At 32.0% G+C, this 26,680-nt stretch overlaps 1 protein-coding gene across 2 annotated transcripts in view; it reads left to right on the top strand.

Moving 5' to 3' along the window:
• Positions 1 to 26,680, top strand: part of LOC118194950 (RYamide receptor-like) — a 474,599-nt gene that overhangs the window by 393,645 nt on the left and 54,274 nt on the right. For both annotated transcript variants that reach the window (XM_035366167.2, XM_035366166.2), the window contains exon 3: positions 10,982 to 11,174. In XM_035366167.2, the coding sequence (XP_035222058.1) occupies positions 10,982 to 11,174 (193 nt within the window). The remainder of the gene's footprint in view (positions 1 to 10,981; positions 11,175 to 26,680) is intronic.

Below are 26,680 nucleotides of genomic sequence, written 5' to 3'. Positions count from 1 at the left end.
CACTGCCTAATTGCGAGTAAGATAAAAAGGAAACCTTAATTTTATATTGCAGATCAAAACAATAACGAATTAATACAAAAACAAAATATAACATAGCAATACCAATATACCGCGAAAAATCGTTTCCTCAAAAGATCAAATGCAGGTCAAGGTTAGTCAATAGATATCATAAAAAACGATAAAAATCAAGGTTAGTCACAAAACTCAGAGTCACATGTCATCGAAAATTCATACATGTAAATAGTGTTTAAAAGAGGCTAGGCAACTGCAAGTTTACTCATTAAACAAACAAGCACTCTTAATGAATGGCTCTAAATTGAGAAGTGAATTGGTTTCCCATTCTGCTGAAAAATTTCTACAGTTAGGAGACAACTACTTTAGAGATAAGTGGGATAGAAAAAAAACGGTTACAGAAATTTTCAGGGAAAATCGGTTACAGAAATTTTCAGGGAAAAACGGTTACAGAATAACCGTTAATTCAATAAAAATCTTTGGGATTAATCTTAGAAGCAGAAAATCCCCTTCGGGTATGCCAAAATGTCTCTTAGTTTCTTGCAGTTGTAGCATCATTAGGTTTATTTCGAAGCAGAAAACTTCTATCTATCTATATTTTCGAACTTCCCCTTACTTTATTGAAAAACACTTCGAGGAGGAACAGTAAATATGGAAAATAAAAGATATGCCTCGGCACTCGCGACCTTTTTATTGCTAATCAGACTGGTTTGTAGTTACACCACGAAGGCATTCGGTAAAGAGAGGGAAAATTCCTTACAATATTTAGCGAAATGCCGCCAAGACACAGTCATCTTTAAGCAAAGATTTTGTAGGTTCTGCTCGAACTACTATGTCCAAACCTCAAATGGTAATCTAATGCCTAAAATCCAACACAAGAATATCATAAATTAATTTTACATATGTAAATGGATAATTACTGAAAGCAAATTAAAAATAAAGCAAGATGCAAAACAACTTGCTCAAAATGTGCTAAAATATGATGAAAAAAATGACGCAAATAAAAATACATATACAGTAAAACAAAACAAATAAGGAAAGATATACACAGTAATTTTAAAATATATTCAGAAAAATATTAATAAATAATTTACATATATTTAAAGAGATGTTTATAAAATAAAATGTATTTAATATAATTCAATAATTATATGCACTGGGCAACGTTAAGGTGTTTCGGAATGATTAACAGTTTCTCTGTTTTAACTGGAAAGCATAAACTTAAGTTATACGATTCAAGAATTCGAAGAACTCTTTTCCCACGTGACAAGAATTTTCAAATGATAAGTTTGAAAATTTATTAAAATTCTATGCTACAAGAATACTTTTCTGTTAGCCAGACAGAAAAATCTTTAAAAGTAAACTATTCATTAGTATAGGAAGTTTCTGAAATTCGAGTAACATATCTATTAGAAAATCCTATAAGGAAATTTAGATAAAAGCATCTTCTAGGGGAGAAGGTCTGTGGACTAATATTTGTTTCCAATTATAATTAAATTTAGGCTTGAAATGGTAAACAGTAAAAGTTGAAATACTTCAGATCCAATATTATTAAAAGGACTTCAAACATCTTTTACAAATGAGTAAAGGAGAAGTAACTAGTATTTTATCAACTGTCTGGTTTTGAAGCGGAAAGGCACAAAGCTATATTTAGAATTCACAGTTCCTTTATGTTTGCAGTAACATCACTTTAAACAGTGCAATAAAATAATTAAATGACTAATAATTTATTAATTTTTAGTCGTTTATTAGCTTTAGCCGACTGACGCCTATTAAAATAAAAGGAATATTTAAATCTCTTTGTCGTTTTCCTAATTTTAATATTGAATTGGTGATAATTAGATGAGGAGAAAATATAAAAGACTACCATAAAAATTCATAAAAAATATGGAATTTCTCATTATCTGTAAATTACTAAAATGCGCTACTAGCGTTACTTGGAATTTATGAAGAGTTCCTCATTCTTTCATTATTATAGAGTTGTTTAAAACCTTTATATAAATGATATTCAATTAGTTGCTAGCATAAGAGCGCTTGAATTAATAGTTTAAAATGAGCTACAGTCACTAAAACTTTTGTTTCCTATTACTATCAATTTTAAACTCTCATATACGGAAACACATACGGAAGATCTGAATGGTAAATTAGCAATAAGAATCGGAGGAACAAATTAAATCTGCAGGAAGTAAATCCGATGAAGAAGATGCTTAAGGTTATATAGAAACTTCTTCTTTGGGGGTGAACACGTTGAACAAAATATGATTCTAACTAGAAAATTCTTGAATTCCCTTCGGTTGTTCTTACGTAGAAACATTTCATCTTTTTTTTTGGGGGGGGGGTCTTATTATTTAATATACAGGTACATAAATGTGGTGAGCTTTAATTAACTGGAGTTTGCACAATTCACTGTATGTAAAGCAGTATTCTATATACCGGACTACGTACCTCGATCATTTTTTACTCTTTTAAGAATTTCGCTTTGATACTATTAAATTCTTTTCCGTGTAAAGAATACCGTAATGGCCTAGAAAACTGTTGTATACTCTGACAAGGTGAGAAACAGGTACAAAAATGAGAAAGATACTCAGGCTGTATGTATTAGCATTTTTAATCATATTATTAATATAATTTTTTAACTTACGTTTGGAGGAGAATATTTCATTCTTAATTTAATTAATATTCATTAATTTTGTATTAATATGTTGTTTGAATTCGGACTTTCCGTATAAGGCTAATGGCAGTACTGAATCCCTAAGGTCGAATTTAGTTAGTTATATGAATATGACAAAACACTCTAGGGCTCTCTGCTTAACGAGAGTAGGTTAGGTTAGGTATAAATGCAGGGGCCACTCATTATTTACCCTGAATGAGTAGGTAAAGGCCCTTACATTATTTATCCACATTAACTGTGTGGGTGGGCAGGTAGGGTATTTACACCGTTGCCTGGATTGTACATTAAACACTGTATGCATGCAATGGTTATAACAAGAATACATTACACTTATGCTTAAATAACATGATAGTCTGCTTGTCTTCATGGAACATTTAACTGTGTACGAAATTATTGCATATTCATCAAACTTGGCCATTCGTTGCTTAGAAATCCCTTCACTGCTTGTGAGTGCTGTGTGTCCTGCTTCATGTTCTTAGCGGTGTTTATTGCTTTCCTGTGGAGTTGCACGCACAGATGTTGTATTTGTGTTTAATTGCTTTGTTTTGCTATTGCTAAATCGCTTTTTAGGGCTGCATAGCTTTGCTAGAAAGTCAGTAACCTTCGCAATTTTATTTCTTAAGTGCTTATTTTTGACTGTATATCTTAAGAATGGGAATAAATCTCCTTCCGAATTTGGCCTAAGAGGAGGGATACGTTCGCGGAGCACATTCTAAAGATGGTTTATTTGATTATGGCCAAACGTTGGAGGGCTAATTCCCAAGGTTACAAATGCCTCCATGGAGGCCTTTCTAACAGAAATTGGCTTGCATTTAAGTTACACATGTAGAAAACTATAAAAAACACCTATGCAGCTAACTTGTTTTAATGGATACTATCGTTCAGCGGTCTTAACCACACGTTTTATGCAGTAAACAGTATTTCCTAATTAAGCGCAATTTAGTATTGAAAATGTAAATTGTAAACGTGGAACTGTTTCAAATCAGGTTTAAACAAGAAGACTTTAGCAATTGAATAAAGCAGTTATAAAAAGTATTTAGGCAAATACCTGGTAATGTAAATGGAATCTGATGCAACATAAAATGGTCCCTCTTAAATTCAAATTGAATTCTGTTAAATAACCTATATTTCAACTTCTTCGCAATTGTATAACAGTGCGTGGTTTCTTTTTCATAGCAATTTAAGCGTCATGTGACTTGTCAGCATCAGAGTCATCTGCATATAACGCTACTTTTGGCTATAATGAAGAAAAAAAACTTTAACAATAATAATGTACCTTTTTTCTAAACTGTAATCTGAAAACTTCACTTTAAAGTCTGACACCTCGAATGGTTTATCATTAAAGTTTCGAAAAATATTTTTAAATTTAAAAGTCGTAAGGTTAAAAACAAACTGCAATCTAATCTTTGTATTCTGATTGCAATTTAAAGCCTGGAATAAATTTAAGCTAAGCAATTAACATAACTTCCTAGAAATTAAAATTATGTTGAAATTTAAAATCCTATTTTAAATAAATATTATATTTTAAATAAAATGTTAAAAATAACAAAGCCAAATGCTAGGGACGAAATTGGAATAATATTATTCATCCTCATTAAAGAATCTTGTCACAGGGCAGCCATAATAGTTCTGATACTTTTAATTTCGAAGTCAAATTTTGTTTTCAATTTACTGCTGTGTAAGCAGATTTCCTCACTAGTATAATTAATTTTGCAGAATTACATAGCATATCCTATTTTTCTGTTCTTTCTAAACAAGCGTTTCTCAAACTGTTTTTCGAGAGAGGACCACTTTTATACAATACAACGTTCTGAGGAAAGCTTATTCTTACATTATTCTTATTCACCTTTTGAAAGCAATTGTTTAGCATATTACTACCAGTACATTTTACATTTTCAAAATTGAATTAATTAAGATTAATTTAATTTTATACTACGTAATTAAATTAAAAACACAATATTTATTTTAAATACTTTAAGTGCATGAAAATTTGGTAATCCTGATCTTATTGACCAAAAATTAAATAAAGTTTGGTGCTCACATTAATAAGACGATATCTATGCTTTATATGAATTCAGCTACAGTAAGGTATGCGAAATTAATTAGAATTTTATTTTTAGTTCTTTTTGGAAATCTAAGAGGACCACAAGGCCAGGCTTTGAGGAACACTTTTGTCCCGCGGACCACAGTGAGAGAAATGCTATGTTAAAGGATTCAAACAAGTTCATAGTCTCTAAGTTGAAATTGAGTACTTCTAAATAAATTATACTGTATATATATATATATAGGATTTTCTCTCACTGTATATATATATATGTATATATATACACTATTCTTTATACTATTGAGAATTAGTTTTTCAATGAACTGCTTCCAAAGTATGATAGACGATTAATAGATATACATTTATCTGGCTCTAAGTGTTTCTCATGTTGGGTTGATTAAATATTTTTTATTTTATTGTATTAAAATTAGGGAGGTATTAAATGTAGAAAAATGAGACAAAATACATTTGTATTAAAAGTTCTTTTTCAAAGAAAAGCATTGACCACTTTGTAGATCATTAATTATGTTCAAAAGTTTAATTATAACTGAAATGTTCAAAAATTACTAAAACTCTTTGCGTTGAATTTTTGACGTGTTGAAGAGCTACATATCTTGTAAAGGCTGTACAATGAGTGTATGAAATTAATCATAAAAGTTAATTTCTTGAATTCACTGATCTTCACGCCAAGAATTCAAGATGAACAAATTTTCAAAATAACTGCTGGAGAGTCTTACCCTTTAAGTCCGTAGTACACACACGCATACACAAAAAAAGGGGCTAATTATTCAGCAAAAGCTTGATTAAAATCCCTCTATATTTTATTTTTATTTAATTTAAGTATTATTACTTAGAAAATACGATTGAAACCATTTATAAATTCGAAATAATTTCATCTTTTTCGAGTGTCGCACATTATATTTTTCGTTTACTTGAGTTTTAGCTTTATTTTAACTAAAAGCGATGTTCATTATTAAAACACATAAATAGAAATGAAATCGTAGTCACTAAAATTTTCACATTTAATGTAGAATCAAAAAACATCATTATAAAATAATAATAATAATATAAGAACTACATTCCTAAAAATAATTTTTTGTGCGTCATAAATACTTTCATTTTCTTTCCATAGAAAATACTCCTTTTTATGTAGACAAACAAGCATTTTAAGCCCAGGAAGAGGGAAATTTACTGCTTCTCAAAAAACAAATATATTAGTATTCATTTTAAAAGATTGCTTGTTAAGAAATTTCTGCTCGTTAAGGAAAATAACATTTAATAATATTAGGAAACACATAGGAAATAATAATTTTTGTTCTTAAAAACATGGAACAGCTGTCTTAATTCCATCATTAGCAAAATTAAATATTATTATCAGAACTTAAATTTCAAGGAAAGCAAATTTAGGAGGGCGTGGAAAAAATATTTCTCTAAACAAAAAGATTTTAGTTACAAACGCCTTTTGCAGTTTATGCTTACAGATATTCAAGTTCCTGAATTTTATTTTCTACTTAAATTATATGCTATTAACAAGCACATAAAAAGTCTTTTGTACATTTTTATCGCTTAAATATTTGCTTTAAATGGTTTTCTCCATACAACATTCTTTCAATGTTCTAATATACAATTCAATCATTTTTCACATAACCTACATAATTTTTCTTTACATTAAGGAAGTTAAGAGAAAACTATAAGATCAATGTTAAAAATATTCATTGCTTGCAAAATAATTCTATGTTTAGAGACTCCACGTAGTATGTTGCTTAATCTCGTTTTACATATTTTCTTACTTAATATATTTAATATACATACGGAGATAACTCTGTAATATTTGAGTCAGAGGAAGACAATAAGCGAACACAAAATCTGAAAGTTTTCAGATTTTATATTACGCTCAAAAGGGAATTTTTTCTAACGTTTTGTGTGTTACCTGTATTTATTAAATATCATGTTCTTCGCACTTAAACTATAAAATTCAACAGCAATATCGCAAAATAATTTCAAAAGGGCATATCTTTAGAATTTTCGACTCTCGCGCATTGGAGATGATTTTTCCCCGTATAGTGTTGCCATTGCTCGCTTTGAAATCGTTGAGTTTCTTAATCAAACGCTCGTTAAACTATTACACAATATGAAATCGATAATAAAACAAATTCCAAATTAGGTCTTCCAGAAGCCCATATTCAGTGGAGGATTACGTTATTCAAATTTGGATGGCTCTAGGTACCGTTGTTTGATCGCAGTGCGAGAAACGTACATACATTTATGCAAGTTCTTCATTATTTAATTTCTTTAAATATAACACTGGGCAATAATATTTGGGGGCAACAATTTGGAAATTGAAACAGACATTTAAAGTTTTAAACGAAAAATTCGAAAACGAAATTAATAGCCCGTCCGGGCTCTTTGGGCTTAATAGCTCTTTGGGGTAAAAGAAAACAATTATTGTTAGGTATGTAAATTTGAACTCTTTTATGCCCGTATATAATAATTTGTTTCAGTAATTTATATTTATCTTATTGAACAAAGGAAAATGGAACTCACACGAGAGCACTGAGTGCATTAACTCTTGTATGAGTGCTCTCGTGTGCACTTACGTGCTCTCGTTTTTTATGATTTAAAAATAGAGCTAATTCAAAATGTCTGCATTCAGCGTATGAAAATGAAGCTTCATTTAGTGAAAACTGCATTCAGATGATATATGGGATTTCTTAAAGGTCGAAATTCTGTCTTGAATGAAGAGTACACAGGAAGACCATTATCAGCTGAAGTCTTAGATAATGTGCGAGCCATAAAATGTTAGTCAATGATAATCGCTACCAAATGATACAGAAGGAACTTAACACCGGATTCTCATCTATACATGAAGTGCATACGAAGAAATTTATTTATCATAGAGTCTTCCCTAAATTAACAGAACACACACACAAAATAAATAAATGAAACACCGAGCTTGTTTGAATCCACTTAACGATGGTGGATGCATCATTATTTCTAAAATCCTAATTGATGATGAAACGCACATACCGTTATTAGACGTTTCAACACATCAAGAAGACTTGATGAACCCTAATCAACAACGAGTAATGAGAAACGTAATGTATGCTGCTCTGTTCAGAAGTACAGTACGGGTCTGAGCCATAAAGTTAGGAAGACAGTTAGGAGTACGTATGTTCTACGTATACTTAGAGATACGTATTTCTACATCTTGTGGAAAAGTTTTTATTCTGATACAATAATAGTAATAGTCTGAGTTATTGGAATTAATGGAAACGAAATTATTAGATTCAGTAATTCCAATATTGCACTGAAAGTTAAAAAATTCAAATCAGTGGCTATTGTTGTACAGGTTACATTGATGGACATAGGTAAAAATATGCAGCATTTTTTAAATGTTTACTGACTGATCACGCTTTTTTCCAGGGTTCACATTCTCAGAGGATTCTTTCCAAAAAATCTTTGAAGTGATAACTTATGGTACATTATATAATCATCCACTTACTTTGGCAAGTATTGCAATTGTAACGAACATTGCACTGACTGATACTGATAACAAAGCACTATAAGTCATTTGCGGCCAGTGAAGATAGCCTGACACCTTTGACTTTTGACCTTTGGGTTTAACGGTCTTTGGAGCATTCGTATCCTTCAGCTGGACACATCCGTATCCTAGATTTCAATTTAATTTTAAGAATCCACCTAAATTTAGTACGTTTTTACTTGCCAGTGATCCATGGGTTAATCAATAGTACTCATGTGTAACTAGTGGTCAACAGCCTTGATCGACACCTGAGTGGATCGATTTAGTTTTAATTTAAAATTGCATCTAATTTTGCTGCACCTCATCACACTGGTGTTTCGTTGGTTGATCATGATTACCTTCAGACTACAAATTGTAAATGACAAAAGACTTGACATGCATTGGCGTCCTGTAATTTAATTTTAATTCAAAAGCTTATATAAATTTTCTGCTTCGTCTCACACCAGTGACTTATGGGTTGACCTAATAACCATCAAACTATAAATCACCGGTGACTAGTAGCTCTGACAAGCACAGATGGCCTTTAGTTTAATTTTAAAATCTGTATAAAATTACTGTGCTCCAGCTCACTGATAACTTGTTGTTTGATCGCAAATGATTATCAACCTCCACGTTACAGGGGATCACCAGCCTTGACAGGCACTGATGTGTTTCAATTGAACTTTAACTTAAAAAGTCTACTTATGTTTTCTGCACTGCTTGCCGCTTAAGATCCATTAGTCAAGTTCTAGTTGCGAGCGATCTGTAGGTCTCCAGTGGCCAAAGCCTTTATCTATCCCTTTCAGTTTTTTTTTTTTTTTAGTTTTTAAATCTTATGAAGTTAAATAAAGATAAAATTACTCGCAATCAATAAAATTCGCAATTCTGTAAAGACCTCACTCCGGATCTAAATTCCTACAAATCGATAGTACGTCTTGCCAGTGTGGTCTAATATACGTGGTCAGACTAGCAAAACCTTTAAACCTTTCGCTAAAGAAATTGAAGTTCTCGTGCTTTCCTTGTAAAATTTCTTACCTCATTCGCCCCTCCCCCCACAGTTAAAAGCAACTCGTATTTGCCTGCCAGTAATTTCCTGTGTATACACCACATATTACATGTCATACCATATGCACATCATATCATATGATATCCTGCCATATCATATCATATCATATCATCCTGCTGCACACGTCATATCAAAACCAAAAATCTAAGTCCAGATAAATATTAGAATGAGTTTTCCCATTCCTTACTGCATGGTTTCGTCATGTAATTGCAAGGCTGCCATTTAAGACGTCAGTAGTTCTAATCCCGGTCAGAGCATCTCTGATATTTCATATTTTTTGCCTAAAATAAACTTAATGACTGTATAAATAGCACCTGCACTAAAAGAGCAGTGACAGACACTATATATCACAAGCTGGATTTCGGGACTGAATCCTCAAGAATTTTCTCGTACCTTTCTGCATATTTTCCTGATGTAACTGGAAGCATATTTGACTGGTAATCGGGAGCTCCGGAGTTCGAATACATGAAAAGGCTTCGCTGATGCCTTCCTATTTTCCGCTCCAAAATAAATTAAATTACTCTACAAATTCAAAATTGAATGCACACTTTCTGCCGAATATATTTTTTTCACTACGGTAAAGTAGAAAAATCAACAGTCAAGCTGCCATAAGAGTAGAAATCTTGTAGTCGAATACACAAAAAGAAAAGAAAAAAAAATATGAGTAGCGTGGACGCACTCAGCTGATCTCACAAGGTCAACGGGGAAAACTTTTCCTGTCCTGTTCTCCCGCAACATGAGAGAGCGGCCAAAATGTTTCCTACATGCATGCAGGCATTTTATTGAAAGAAGTGAATGTGTATTCACTAGCATTAAATTTGGTGCAATTTATCATTACGCTTTTGACATCATTATGTATATTTAACAATGCATTTACCCGAAACATTGTGTACAGTGAAAATTTTGATTAATTTCATGAATTGATTAATTTTATTGAGCTGATTGACTAATATCATGAATTCCTTTATTTTATTGAATTACTTTATTTACTCAGAGTTGTGAAAATTTTGAGTAATAGTGTAAAGTAAAATGATGAAATCATTGATCCATCTATTATACGAAGAAGTCTTTATTTAATAGTATTGGTTTATTACTTAGTTTCATTTATTCTGTGTTTAATCATAACGCCAAGTCTCAAAATGCATGCACAACTTTACAGTTGGCTTCATTCACTACTTTTAAATTCTTCTATTCACATTCAAATGTAATTCATACTGCATAAAATTCCACGAGTTCACTTATTTGTTTTCATTAGAGAACTGTGGTCTTACAAGTCACTAATACAGTACACTGGCAATCGTTGCGCAATCACTTAACTAAAAGTTAGAGGTGAAGATTAGAGAACGTATTTTTGTTCTTATAATAATTTTACATATTATCCTTTTAATTGAAATATCTTAACACATCAAAATTTGTTAAATCAAGAATAATTAAGTTTTACATTTTATATGCGCAACGATCATTTTGGTGGCATAACTTTCGACCCAGAAAACAAAATAACGTTTTGAACTTAGATAACTAACATCTTAATAGTTATAAAATTATTGATTTAACTTATTTTCTTAAATTTCATTCCCAGATTAGTTTCATAACAGTATTTCACATTTATTTGCATGTAATTCCTTATAATAGTTATACAATTATAATAAACAAGCAATTTCTTTTCAGGTATTATGCGATCATGTATCCATTGAGTTTACGTTGGACAAAATCTCGAGGTCCACTCATAATGATAGCCATATGGATAGCAGCTTTCAGTCTCTCTACGTTCCAGTTAATCCATGGAAAAGCTGAAAAGTTTAGTGTCAGAGGACAAGAATTTTACGACTGCACTGAAGTTTGGGAAGAACTCGACGGCAAGGTATGGATATCAAATTTGTAATACTCATCTACTCGAAAATAAATGCAAAAGAAAATTTCAATCTGATCTTAACTCAGTTGTTTTTAGGATAACTTCCCCAAACAGATTAATAAATCAAAATGTGGAAAATGTTTTTTCCATTAATTAATTGATTCCCATGCTACGCCTGACGCATGAATGGAGAAAAGTGGTTTTCTTGTAAGAATATGAAAAATAGAAAAAAGGGGGAAGATAAATAAAAGGAGGAGGGTCATTCGCCTCTCAAGGTTCATGTCGATCTCAAAAAGCTGATTTAGCTCGGTTTGGCAACTGAGCTGCCTTCCTTTCTTGATGGAGGTGCCGCAACGGACATCGGTGAGGGGCTGGGCCGGTTTCATTAGAAGCTGTTTGGATCACTCGTCAACGAGACAGGGAAGAAAGTGTGAGCAAAAAGGTGGGAGGCAAGAGAAGGAATCACGTGTGCGAGGAATCAATCAATACCTGAGTGCTACTCTTTAGAGCAACGATCCCCAAACTTTAGAATCGCGTACCCTTCAGACGAAAATAATTATCGAGTATGCTTTATATAATATAGTAATTTGGATATCTTTTCCTTTGCAGTTACCTAAGATAGTATATGCTGAAAAGCTCTAACAATTTTCTCTAAGTTATATGCTAAAACGTTTTAAGAGAACGATATCAAAAAATGTTGTCAGTGCCATGGCAGCAACTTAGAATTGAGTTGTTCTGAAGCAAAAACATTTCTTGAGAAAATCCGGTAATCCGATCTTTTCTAAGTCGTGGCTCCACTTAAAATTTCACTATTTCAATAGCATTACCATCATGTCACCGTATTTTAAAGGTCTATAACAGACAGTAATATTCAGTGACAGGATTCACCATAAGCAGACGATTCCATGGGTATACAAAATTGACATCTATAGCCGCAATAGACAACCTTCCAGAACATGCTTTATCAATCACTCGCGCCTTATTGTCTTAATTGCTTGTATCATTGAAATATCGAAATACCACCAAATGTTTTATCATCATATGCATACTGTACGATTTCAAGAATGCTGTTTCCATTTAATAGAAAATTTAGCCAGGTCTTTATTGTAGCGTCATGAAGAAGTCTTTCCCATCTGCCATGATAAATTATACTAGGTACTTTTACTCGTAGTGACCAGATACAAAAACTCATAACTGTCCAACTTTAAACACGATGCTTTATAGCCGCAAATCGAGAACAGGGCTGCCTTATCTAACATTCTCCTCCCAGGGGGTCAACGCAGAGAACTCTGCAAAGCTACTGGCTAGGTTCTGTACCTAGGCAGTCTCGGCCACGAGGGTATAAAATTTATGAACTTGGTGGTTCTGAAGGCTCCAGGAAAGATCACTTATTGTTTGGCCCCGGTGTATGGCCCGTCCTGAGCGGTATGGCTCTAGTAGCCCGGGTGCAGCGCCCTCGGGCTCGCTGGGTAATGTTCCCCTGCGACAGGCATCCCGAGCGACTGGCAGGTAGCAATTTAACGCTCTCTCTGAGGCCCCAGAGCGGAAATTGAACCTCCGTGCCTGGTTTTGAGGAGTGAGAGGACTTGTGCGATCACGTTCGCAGAGCAAGGAAGCCCATATGTTGTTGTTATCTAACATTCGAAAAGAGAATTCGAGGCAGTTTCAAAATTTTTCATTCAGTCCTTGTGCGATGAAAAAGATTTATTTGTTGCATTAATCGTATAAAAGTTACTTATATTTGTTCAAATATATTATTAAATTTACTTAAGCCCTCCACGTTTATATCATACTTATAAATCGTAGATGAATTTTGTAAACAAAAGTATTTAACTTCTTCTTTCCATTAAAGTATAGTAAATTATTTTTCTCTTTTTAGTTCATTAATTATTTTATCTATGTAAATAGATAATAACAGCATATTCTACAAAAAAATTAGAACAATTTTTTTTTCTTTTACTTCGCAGTTTCAATTAATTCATCAATCAAAAAATTATTTTCAACAATGAATAATCACTCTTTCAACAATTATGTTTTGAACATAGCATATGGTAAAATATGCCATTTATTATTTTAAACTTTATATATATATATATATATATTGTCTCTGTTGAAAATTTCACGTTTTTCATGTCCATAGGAAAAAAGGCCACAACCTTGTTATATATAAATCATAAATATGTATTTCAAAAAGTTATAAATACATAAACGTGCTGAGTATTAGCTAATATACGTAAATATCTAATTTTATCATCGATTTCATCATAGTTTCTTACATGATTCGCGATTACCAAATGTAAGTTTTCATATTTTTTTTCCACTTCAGTACGCCTTGAATTTACGTTGCTAATAATAAACGTTGACAAGCTAAATCCTTTTTCAGTCCGTCAAATAAAAAACACATATTGAGATGGCTACAACTAAATAATGAATTTAGTACCTTACGAAAGCTTTCGTAACAATTTATAGATTTAGGAGATTTTTTCGAAAGCTGCTTCATAATGATTTCACACTTCGATTCCACACTTTTTTGGCTCTAAACTTAAATAACTACATCGAAACATCAATTTATATAGATACACATAAAAAGTATGCAAAAATAGAATACAAAAAAAAATTAACTATTGGTAGTCACAGGAATAAAAATGTCGTACAGGGGCAGCTGTATAAAATATTATAGTACATGCAAAATTTTACTATAGTTCTGATTCTTTTATATACCGCCCCTGAAAACGCTTATGTGAGCATTTGTCCAATAATATTTTTAAATGATCAACAATTTTTCTTTTAAAAATTAAGTATGTGTACGATGTTCAAATTGATTGTTTATTGATTGATTAATATAAGGATATTTCTACTTATTTTATTTATCAGTGGGCTTATTTCCATGTGAGCGTTTTTCTGTGTGAGTATATTTCTTAAGTGAGCATTTTTCCATGTGAGTATATTTCTGTGTGGGCTTTTTTTCCTGTGAGCATTTATACCTATGAGCCTTAATCTGTGGGCATTTTTCCTGTGGGCCTTTTTCCTGTGAGTTTTTCCTAGAATCTTCTGTTCATTTGCTCATCTGTCTATGATTTTAGAGGTCCTGATGTTAATACAGTCTAGATGGTCTACAAAGTTAAGCTTTTTATCAATGATGACGCCCAAGTATTTAAGAGAGTTAAACACTTTTGTTTTACATCCTTCGATTTCGAATCTTGGGAGCATTGCTATGTTTTGAGAAATTATTAGTTTTTGTTATTTGCATAAACAGTTGAAATGCTCTAGTGTGTTATTTACATGTCTTTGTAACTCGTCTGTGGAGCTACCTCTCACGCCAAAAGCCGCATCGTCCGCGAAAGCTAAGAGTGTTGGGGCTATTTGTGTTTAATGATTTTGTCGAATGCCAGGTTCCAAACATCTGCACTTAGGTATGACCCATAAGGTATAAGGTGTTGTAGGATGTCATAACTAAATATGTTATATAATGAAAGATTTAGAACTAAGCCTGGAGATACACCTATTTTGATAATTTATAAATAAGGCCAGAGTGCTAGATGCGATCAAACGCTTTTGAAGCATTAAGGAAAACAAAGTATGTATGCAATTTACTAATAAAGCCTGATACCTATCTGGTATGGGTCTTAAAATTTGGGCAGAATGCCAGCTAGTCAAGGCGATAAGATGCGTTGCCACGTAGTTATACGCATTCGAAATGTCGTACTTTTCGAACCCCAAATTATGTATTAAAATTTTATACCGTAATATCAATACACCACATTTCATTGCCCTCCACAAAGTGTCTGTATGCAAAACGTGAACCCTCTTTTTATAGCGAAATAGTTTAAAATTTGATAGCAAAGTTTTCACCATAGCGATGCGAGTTAAATACAAAGCAATTTGTTTTGCTATTGTTTTGAATGCTTTTATTTCTTTTTATCCTGATAAACAGTGCATTTTTATAATAAGTGGAAAATAATATTTTCATAATGTGGATATAATAGATAGTCTGGATTTTATTTTTCCCTGTCATAGCATCTATTATCAATAAATCGAATTTCTGTATATACCACTGATAACAAAAGGAATTTTAAAGCGAAATGGAAAACACATTTTGGAAAAATTATTCTTTATTATTTCTTAATGTATGTCATTTAAGAGTGTTACAACATTGCATCGCATTGCATAACCGCCTTGTATTCATTTACTCAAATTCCATTTCCAGACATAATTTGAATTTATTTCCTCTTATGTCATGTAAAATTCAATTAAATTTTCACATTTTATACGTAATAAACGTGAACGAAAATGGTCATTTCAATGAAAAGTATAATTTGCACTAAGTCATACAAATGCTCTTCAAATGCTGATAAAGAGATAGAACAAATGATATTCTAAAATTAGTTCCTTCTCGGCGTTTATTTTCAAGATGATTTAATCAACGTCTGTCACAAATACCTTTCTGGGAAATGAAACTTTTGAAAAAATTCACTTCTAATGACAGCCTAATTTAAGAATTTATTGTTATTTCTTAAGACTGAGAGATATGTGAAATAATTAATGAGTTAAAATTTCAACACTGCCTTCATTTTACGCAATGTAAAAAGGGAAGAATTTTAACTATAAATCTATTTGAATAGGCTTGCATTTGAACAGAGAGAAATTCGTAGGCTTTATATTGTTTTAAATTATCTTTCAAAAGAAGTTTTATAAACTATCTTTTATACCAGGGTTGGGCAATACGTTTATCCGTGGGCCAAAAAAATCTTAAAAAAGTATCGGATTTTAGCGCATTGTGGCGGGCAGGGCGATGATGATCTTTTGCGTTACGCTAATTGACTCAATGTGATGGAGGGAAATGCCAATCCTCAGAAAGAAATTTTAAAAAAAATTACAATTTAAAAAATTACTATTTTTAAAAATTACAAATACTTCTAAAATGGGATCTGTTCCTATTGGTCATGAAGATACAGGCATGCATACTGTTTGAATTTGAAAGAAAAATTGAGAAGTGAAATATTCTTTTCTTAAGCTCCCTTTTATGATTGGTCTTTTTATCTCAACAGTATTCATAATTAATTGTTTAATATTTAAATTAAAGCTGTTCGAAATGATAAAACTTTATTTTTCTGCGAGTGACCATGCTTTCTAGTATATGTAATATTCTCCACTTAGGTTCACTGCTAGTATAGTCATGAGTATATCAGCGCATGTACATTGTTAACAATACATGTGCACTCTTTCTGTTGATTTCGGTAGTTTTCGTACAAAATGAGGTAGGCAAAAGATCAGACTGTTGTTCATGGCGTTTCATAACGAACCGCAAGCAATTAGAAGCTCTGCGTCCGGCCGACCGGCATTTGTCCATCCCTATTTTACGGACAATCAGCAACGGAGATTTCAAAAGGTAATGAGACTCAATTAAATCTAATTTATCTCACTTTAACGTTAGTACTCAAAATATGCAATGCAAGAGATTACGCTTTTAATTTCTGCCTTGTTGCCTGAGGTGGAAGGAACTCCAGACAAATGAAAAAATCTGAAGAGAAGCGATAAGTGTTTTAAATTATTCCAGGTTCAATAAATTTAATATGGTCGCAATATATTTTCCCATAGATCCTTTTCGATAATCAAAGTTGTGGTCAAACAGTGCAATTTATCTCCAGTATTGGACAGGCAATGTCACAGAAGAAAGTCTTGTCTCTCTTAAGATATTGGTTTTATGTAATACTGATTAATTCTCGATAAACCAGAATTGTTTTTGTAAGGAAGACTATAAGTTAGCAGCCATTTCTTTTTTTCTTCTGTTGCATTTTGTAAAAAAATCATTAACATTGGGATATAGCTTCTACAGAACAACACGTAAGAACGTATCGTAAGAGTTTCGGGAACCTGCCGTCAAAAACCGTGTGAGTTAACGGTCACGATGTGAGACTTTATTTGAAAACGAATAAATAATGGCAATGCAACGTGATACAGTTGCAGAAACGAATATTCATTCGGAAAAACGTGTGGTTCTAGATCTCTACAATCGCATTTATGACTGTACTCATTCTCATTTGCTACTGATCGAAAGGATTAGCACCTTCTGAATGAGGAAAAGAACAGCTAGATGAGGCAATCAAGACAGGATTGATTGGAGCAATTACCTACGAGACATTTGCGTATTTAGTCTTCTAAATAGAGCTGGACAAAATGGAACAGCATAAAGGAAATGGCAGAAATTAACAAAAGCTTTTTTTTTTCGAAGCAAGAAAAAGAACTGAGTCGAATATTTCTCTAACAATGCGTCTATAGTGGATTGTTAAGAGAGATAACGAGCACTTCATTATGAGAGCTTGCAGGCAGAAGGCGACTAATCTAAAAAAGCATACAGAAGATGATTCTAGCTGTATTTTGTATTCTGGAAAAGCCTACATAATTAATAAATTATGAGATGTGATGTTTGAGCATTTTTATGTTAATCACTGACTTAATTTTGTAGATTCTCGTACCGATGCGCATACTGAAAACATTGAAAGACCCTGGATTTGAGCAAAATAAAGGTCTCAAAGCCTGAGCTCATATTTTCTTAAACGTTTTATAAGCTGCATCCTTAATTTGCATCTCTTGATTATGTAACTAAATAAATGACTATCTATGAATATCTAAATAAAAGGTCAATTTTTCCTTCAAATATCCGCTGGAATCAATGAGATGAGTTTAGAGGGATCTAGTTTGGAGATCAACGGCAAAGTTTTCGTAAATACCTTCGTTATTTTGGTTCCAGCTGAGATTTGAAAGCATACTTCCTGTCACTTTAAATACAAACTCAGGTCATTTTGAACGCAGCATTCATCTTAGATACGTCGCATTGAACTGTCTTGCTTCTCTTAATAACTAGACTCTAATCTTTTTCTACAGAAACGTAAAACATTCTAGAACAGACCCGCTTAGTGCGCCATTTTTATCTCTATTGGCTATATAGTGTTTATCAACGAGAATAAAATGGAATATTAAAATATGTCATGACTGCAAAGTTCTTACATACACATCTACTCCTTCTTCAATATTCCAACTCATTTCATAGATATTTTTACTATATATAAATGGGCTTTTAGAACATTAAAAAACAAAGCTGTTGAGATATTTCGAAAACATATCAGCGATTTGAAAGTATAATTCAATCACACGGTCAATTAGGTATTAATATTATTCTTGAAAGTTATGCTTCAGCTTTCAAAAATCTTCATCAGCCATTTACACAGAACTTAATTAACATAGTATAATATAGCCATTAAAATGAACTGAAGCTGTTAAGATATGAAACTTAGCTTATGTATATACGTTATAATGAACTGAAGCTGTAGAAGGTCAAATTAACATATAATACGTAGCTTATATATAGATAGTACAATGAACTGAAGTTGTAAAAGGTGAATTAGTGGCAAAATTTAACATCCATTTTGTGATGATTCCATTAGAATAGATTCGATGTTTTAATTACATTGGGTTCATTACATTTACTACTTTCATTACATTTTGCATTATATCCGACGCATTGAAAAAGATGACGTTCATTATGCAATGTAAGTCGAATTTCAAGAATAAACTAAATTTTCATTGAAATTTCTTCGCTTATTAAGAGGTGTTTGTGAGCTGCCACCCCCAGCCATAATCTTAGCAAACGCCATTATGACAGCTAGATACTCATCATGATAACTCTAATCATGAGATGGGATTGGGTTTAATCTCATTTGAAGACTGATCATAACCATGGTGTCCAATTTAAATACAAATCTTGAAGAGCAAAGAGACATTTTCGCCAACGTTACTTTTGTTCTACCCTAAAGGAAAGGCGACAGTGTGAAGGATATATCTTCGCATTGTCGTACTTGTTATTTTCATACCGTATTTGCATATTTTCATTGCCGTCGTTGCCACTTCCATATTGTATTTTTTATTTTCATTGCCATATTTGCCGCTTGCTCTTTCACAATGTTGTATGTGTCGTATTTGAGAACTTATTTTGCTTGCCGATCACTTTCACTAAAAGTCTATTGGATACTAATAATTACTTAAAATTACATGAATTTAACTGCAAGCAACTGTACTCATCTATACTTCCATTAAAGTCCCATAAGAATGAAACGTCCTTACATTTTATATCACGTAACTAAATACATATGTTTCAATGAAATGTAAATTTTAGTTTTTAGACAAAAAATTAAAAGATATCTGATATTTTATTGGAGATACTTCATTAAAGTTTAAAATTTAAAACGTTAGACTTACGTGCTTCATTGCTTATTTATTATAATTTATAAATAACATTTCAAATGAAAAGTGAGCCTGAATTAATTAACTTTTATTAATTTCTTTAGAGAAAATGAACTAACTTAAGATATCATTATTTTCTACTTTTAAACTGGTTCCATGTTCAGAAAGCATATTTTTAATTAATCCACATAATGAGTAGTTTACTTTTGAGGTCTGACTTTAATATATTCAAGGAAGTATCGTCTATTTCAGGTTCTTCAATCTCATTAAATTTATCACAATATGATTTATGTTTCTTTATATAATGAAGACTCAAAATATCTCTTTCGTCAACAGATAAACTAATTTTCAGTTCCTTTCCTTTATCTTTGTTTGGATACTTGTTTGATATGTGTCAGTCATTCTGCAGTATCGTATATAATCACTGCTTCCTTGGTATCCAATTTTCGGCAACAATATCATAACAATCTGCATGTTTTTATGAAACGATTATATAAACCTTTCACAAAATGTTATAGGAAATTTATCAGATTAAAAGCAAATGGCTTTTTTTATTTACACGAAATTTTATCGATATTATTGTATACGTTTCCTTTCATGTAAAATATGTTGCAGGAGACTCATGGAATCAGGATATTTTTATTGTACATTTTAAACTTAAATTTATTTTGCATGATAAGCAAATAAAATTTTTTTAAAGTTTATTGGATTATATAAAATTATCAGAAACTTTTATAAACAATTTTGTCACATTAAAAAAGGGTTTTATATTCATTACACAAATTTTATAGAGATTATTGTATGTGTTTCCTTTTATGTGAAATATGCCGCATGTGAAGCGATACTCAGACTTATTAGGACTCAGATATTCCTAATACAAATTTTAAATATAAATATATTTTAGATAATGATTAAATGTAAATTATTTACTAAATTTATTATATCAGTAATTTAAAATGGTATGTTTTAAAATAATGCCTTATAGAAGTTCGATATTCAATCAGTAAGGCTGTTAAGACCTAATGGTGGGAAGAAAGGAAAAGGCTGCTTAAATAATGCACATGTTGTATAACATATACAGAAATAAAATAACTAAATGATAAAGATATTGTTTCAAGTTATATTCATGTTAAATTCGGTATAGAGAATAAATATTTGAAAAACTTTGCTTCAACTATTTTGTAGTGGATCGTAATCCAATTAATTTTAAAATGCAAATAATGTCGAGAAACGAGCAAATTTATTACGTAATTTTTTAGTTAAAATCATGTCCAGAAGATAACAATTTATCTGTAACAGAATACGAAATATTTCAAATTAAATACAGGGAGGGTCAGCAAGCTTTATGGATATGATCTTTGAAGAATAGTTATAGATGACATGAAGCAACATTTCTGAACCATTCTCTCAGACAACCTTTTTAGCATTGCTGATGTTTCTGAATGATCGCCATATACTTTTAGTACAGCTAGTCTTCCAATCTGAAGTGAAATAAGCTTGTGAGAGGTCAACGATCACAGCGATTCAAATAATTATTCATGTAGAAATTGACGGCCATTCACTCGATTCGCTCAAAGCTTTGCTCATACGAGTTGTTTAGCCTAAAAGCAAATATGGCATAGCATTCAACCTGCATGAAAGTCATAAATTTAAATTTAAATTCTAATCTTCCTTCTAAGTTAGAAGTCAAACAACAAAAATCAGCGTTATATTTACAAAATTTTCACAGGACTAGTTTCGATGGTTTTACCGAACCATCATCTTCAGCTGCAAAACCGCAAATGAACAAGATAGGAAAAAATGATTAGATAAGATAAGAAAGCCGGGACAAGAATAAGCAAGTGGCGCCATCTGTTGGCGAAACCAGAACTAAAACATAATTTCTCTAAAAGCCGAAGGCAAATTTGGATTGGAATTAGGATCGTTAACTAGAACAGAAAGATTTTTATGAATGTGGAATGCCTCTAGAAAATCCAGTTCTCCAATGGAAGATGTTTTTTGAATAATTTTGGCAGCAGAAAAATTGAAAGTGTGATTTTCGGACCAACAATGTTGAGCAACAGAAGACTTCTGTGTTTCCTTTTTTCTAACATATGCCTCATGTTCTTTGACGCGAAATTTTAAGGCTCTCTTAGTTTGGCCAATGTAAATTAAACCACACTGGCAAGGAATCCTATAAATACCCCAGGAATTCATATCCGGAATGGGGTCCTTGAGTATAGAAGTTGGAATTTTATTGATGGGAGAATAAACAACCCGAAAGTTAAATTTCTCCTTAGCAGAAATTTAACTAAATTATTTAAAACCAATAGCTATTGACAGGGGCTTTCCACCCAACATTATTAATCAAGCAGTTAAAATATTCTCATCTCAACACACTAAAAGGCACACTCTTGTTTTAGGAGATTATAAAAATTCTGTTGTCATTCCCTTCTTTCCATTAATTAGCTATAAAGTTGCACATATTTTGCAGAAATTTAACTTTCGGGTTGTTTATTCTCCCATCAATAAAATTCCAACTTCTATACTCAAGGACCCCATTCCGGATATGAATTCCTGGGGTATTTATAGGATTCCTTGCCAGTGTGGTTTAATTTACATTGGCCAAACTAAGAGAGCCTTAAAATTTCGCGTCAAAGAACATGAGGCATATGTTAGAAAAAAGGAAACACAGAAGTCTTCTGTTGCTCAACATTGTTGGTCCGAAAATCACACTTTCAATTTTTCTGCTGCCAAAATTATTCAAAAAACATCTTCCATTGGAGAACTGGATTTTCTAGAGGCATTCCACATTCATAAAAATCTTTCTGTTCTAGTTAACGATCCTAATTCCAATCCAAATTTGCCTTCGGCTTTTAGAGAAATTATGTTTTAGTTCTGGTTTCGCCAACAGATGGCGCCACTTGCTTATTCTTGTCCCGGCTTTCTTATCTTATCTAATCATTTTTTCCTATCTTGTTCATTTGCGGTTTTGCAGCTGAAGATGATGGTTCGGTAAAACCATCGAAACTAGTCCTGTGAAAATTTTGTAAATATAACGCTGATTTTTGTTGTTTGACTTCTGAATTAGTATTTATTCGGCGTGTTATTGTGTCTTCCTTCTAAGCTTCGAATAATAGAGTTTCACCATTGACTGATTACAATGATAATTCAAAAGCAGATCTTTTGCTTTTGGATTCCCTGAAATATATATATATTCATTTTAGGATTTTTGTATCACATTGTACAGACATTAGGATTTTTTAGAAGCGAGAGAGATGAAAAATTGACAACCGCCTTTGCTGGAAATCGAACCGCGGACCTCTCAATTACGCGCTAAGTGTGCTGACTACTACACCACGAAGGCTGTCTAAGAAGGCGAGAGAAGTACCTTATATACTACTTTTAAATAGCGACTGGTGTTTTTAGGGGACCCAATCGCCAAATCCTGGGCGCGGAGAATCATCATCCAACACCCTTTTAGTTCGGGCGCCACTGTCGAGACATTAGGTATTTTGGAAGAAGGCAAGATGAAAAATTAGCAACCACCTTCGCCGGGAATCGAACCACGGACCTCTGGAATACCGGCCCAGCGTGCAGAACCACTACACCACGATGGCACGCCAAGAAGTTGGGAGAAATACCTTATAACATGAGTAATTTTCATGTGACAAAACAGAAAATAAACTAACATTAGTTACTATATTATTTTACTCATACTATATTTACTATGCATCTACCATATTTACTACATTATTTATTGTATTAATTTACTCATTATTTTACTTATACTTTATTTATTATACATTTACTTTATTATTTATCATATTGTTTTATTCAAAGAGACATTAAAATAGTTTTTGCGTATTGCAGATACAAGTATTGAACATATAAACCAATTTTTTTTATTTATCTTTAAGGATTAAAGTCACTTTTCAATGCCATCTTAAACTGAAGGAGAATACGCATCTACTCCATTTCCTTTTTGAAGCTTCACAGCTTCAAAGCCATCAGTCGTGCTTGGAACTTCGATTAGAAATAAAATGTCCAAGTTCGATTATATTTACATAAGAACTCTGGCTAATTTTAAATGAAACTGAAGATCTTTCACTTTTAAGTTATTTCACGATTTTTTAGTTATGCAGTTTCTCTAAAACAAGTTTTTATTTTTTGAACTGTACAAAATGGATAAATATTGATCTATACTCATTAGTGGGAAAATTGATTGAGTATCCTTTGAGAGATACAGATTTTCAACACATTGCGCGCAGTCTAATTTAATATGGATTTCAGCAAGGTAAATATTTGTCGCACTAAATGGATTTTTTTGACAGCGCCATTAAAAACTTATCAATAATGTATTTATTGATTACATGAAAGCACTTGCAATATATTGCTTTCAGACTTAATTTCATATTGAAATCAAATCTTTCGACGCAGGCGTACAATTTAAATTAATAGAAACAAAGCCAAAGGATAAGAAAAGTGTTTTGATGAAATTATGCTTAAAAATGTATATTTCTTAAGAGTAATGAGCTATTTATTCGTGATTATTTTTCATACTTACGTAGGTATGGAAGCCTATAAATATATTAGGAAGTACAAGTGCATCATAGACGTGCTAATAGCAAATGTATTCCTTTTTAAATGACGTATAGATTTTGAATGACGTATTTATTATTCTGAATGAAGTAAATTATTAAATTAGTTTGAGGTAGTCGTTTCTAGCATTCTGTCAACGTCTGTCTCTGCATATTTAGAGTTCCCCTATGTCGCACAGACACTATATATTTACAAACATCCCCGCCTTTTCAGAGATTCGAAACTTTCGGTATGGCAGTCAGCGTCGATAACCACTATCCCGTTTGGGAAGCGCAGATATCTTCATTTCAGGTGTTTACGTCCTTGCTGTTACTATCTTACCTATCAGTTGTATATAAATGATGTCTTTTGAGGTAAGTTTTCAGCTGACAGGATAAACGAAATCGCCCAGAATCAAGCCAAGATTGTAAGGTGGAAGGAAAACCGTTGTAATAGTTTTGAGCGAAAAAAATCCCTCTCCGATAATAATGCGTAAACTGATGCTTTATTGTGGTGGAGAAATCCCATACTGACAAATTCGATGGTTTATCTAATAGGTACCTGTAATAGTATGAATAATATTTTGGTCTTTTGAAACTGAAAGACGGCTTGTGGGCTTTTAGCCTCATCACGTTCCTTTCCGTTCCTAAACTCTAAGACTGAAGTCAAAATAATGAAATGTCCTCAACCGATTTAAATGCAGATTTTCAGACATTCATGTAAAAGTTTATCCCGCATTGCTAATAAAGACTCTTCTGCATGTCCACTGCAACAAAACACTGAAACCTATGTAGCACATTACTAATATACAGACTGTTATATAACTGTGGTCCTAAAAATAGGAGCTCAGACTGTGTACCGAGATTAACCTTGTCTCGGCCCCCATTTTCCTTTATGGACCCGATTACCTATCAGGTAGAAAATTATTTTGCCACAGATCGTGTATTTAGCAATAAAGAAAGAATAAAAAATAATTAATTATTTATCTGCAATTACAGTTTATCCTGGGAATAGAACTGCACAAGTAGCATAACTATATTTAATTATAATTTTATCCTCAGCATCTAGGCTTTGTCGTAATTAAAATAATGTCATCAAACAAAACTGCTCACCCGTCTACTCTATACACTGTGCTTTTGAAAAATTTTGTTGAGTAATGCTTTTATATATTATACTGTCTATACTCAGATTTTTTTTTTATGCAGAATATTTGTAAAAAAGGGTTTTTCTTAGGCAATTTTATGCAACTCAAAGAAACATCTTTTGCTCGCATCTCAAAAGCGAGGCAAAATAATGAGATTGGATTTTGTAATAAAATTATTTTGCAATGTTATATCGTGAAATTTCACAGCAAAACAAATTACATAAAAATTACCATAAAAACAACTTAAACATAAAATACAGTAATTTAAGCATAGAATGCAGAATAAAGCTCAGTTAAATGTCAAACAATCGAAGAATTTTCTTGAAACTAAAAAATAATAAAAAGAAAAATTCGAAATTAGCATATTTATTGAATATTTGCGGAAAAGCTTGAATTTTACGAACGGTTTTAAAATTCAAGAAAATAATAGCCATTAAACGCGACGATAAAATTATTGCGTTTATTACGACGTATATACATAGGGATTAGATGCTTTAAAGCAAAAGTAAACTTTGAAAAGGATTTTCTGAGGAAAATTGCCTCGCATCTGCATTACACAAGGAAAACAAGGAAGACCTCCTGAAGCCAGCCCTTTCTCTTGCAATTAAGCCCTATATATATTATTAGGGTTTAGCGATCTTGTCCACTCAGACATTGGAAAAACCTTGTCCTTAAACATTATATTCTGAAAATTATATAGTCAAATAAATAAGCGAAATCCGCACCACTTTATCAAAAAATGCTTCTCGTGAGATACTTGCTGTTTTTAAAGATTCAATTTCTCTTGATTTTCTCAAAAATTAGAAATGAGATCATTTAGTTATCTTACGTGTCACTTTTACATAACTGAATGTTTTCAGACTTCTCTCGACTAAACTCTTCAACTGTTTTCTCTAAGGCTGGATTAATATTTAGGTAAAATAAGGATTTTTTATTTATTCAAATTATAAAAATTTGAGAAAGATAAAATTACCGAAAAAATGTATGAAATCCAAACTCGCAGGAAAGGAAATTAGTACTTGTTCTCAAATTTGGTCTCTGTAATTCAATTCCATGGTGACTCAACAGAATTTAAAGGTTTCTTATTTAATTTAGCTTGCTATAAACTAAATATTTTATGTTAGATGGCCAAAATCTCATACTACTAACAAATGGGATAATAATATTTAACTTTCTTTCTTTAAAAAATATGCTACCAGAAAATATAAAAAATAATTGGATATTCCTGTAAAAGTAAATTTCATCTGAAAAGGTAATGCAAAATAAAATTTACAAGAATCTTTAAGGAACTACTTTCTTTATCAACGTTACTTTAAAAAAATTAATGCATGAGTTTTTTTCTTAGATTTTTTATAATACCGCATTTCTAATCTACTTCTTAATCCCTTTGTGAATGTTTCTCTTAAGCCTCCCTAGAGAAGAAAATAAATACGATTGATTTCTAAGCATTTAATATTTCCACATTTAAACCTCGAAATATTTCATCCACATATTCACTTTAAACCATTTAGAAATGCAACTTCAACTCCAGAGAATTCAGATGAAAAGGGAAAAAACAAGCCTTAATCGT

This window comes from Stegodyphus dumicola, chromosome 7 (assembly GCF_044657685.1).
Source record: "Stegodyphus dumicola isolate Sdum_Otavi_A_Nest chromosome 7, ASM4465768v1".
Taxonomy (NCBI): domain Eukaryota; kingdom Metazoa; phylum Arthropoda; class Arachnida; order Araneae; family Eresidae; genus Stegodyphus; species Stegodyphus dumicola.
The sequence above is the reverse complement of the archived record's forward strand: the minus strand, read 5'-3'. Positions and strand labels throughout refer to the sequence as shown.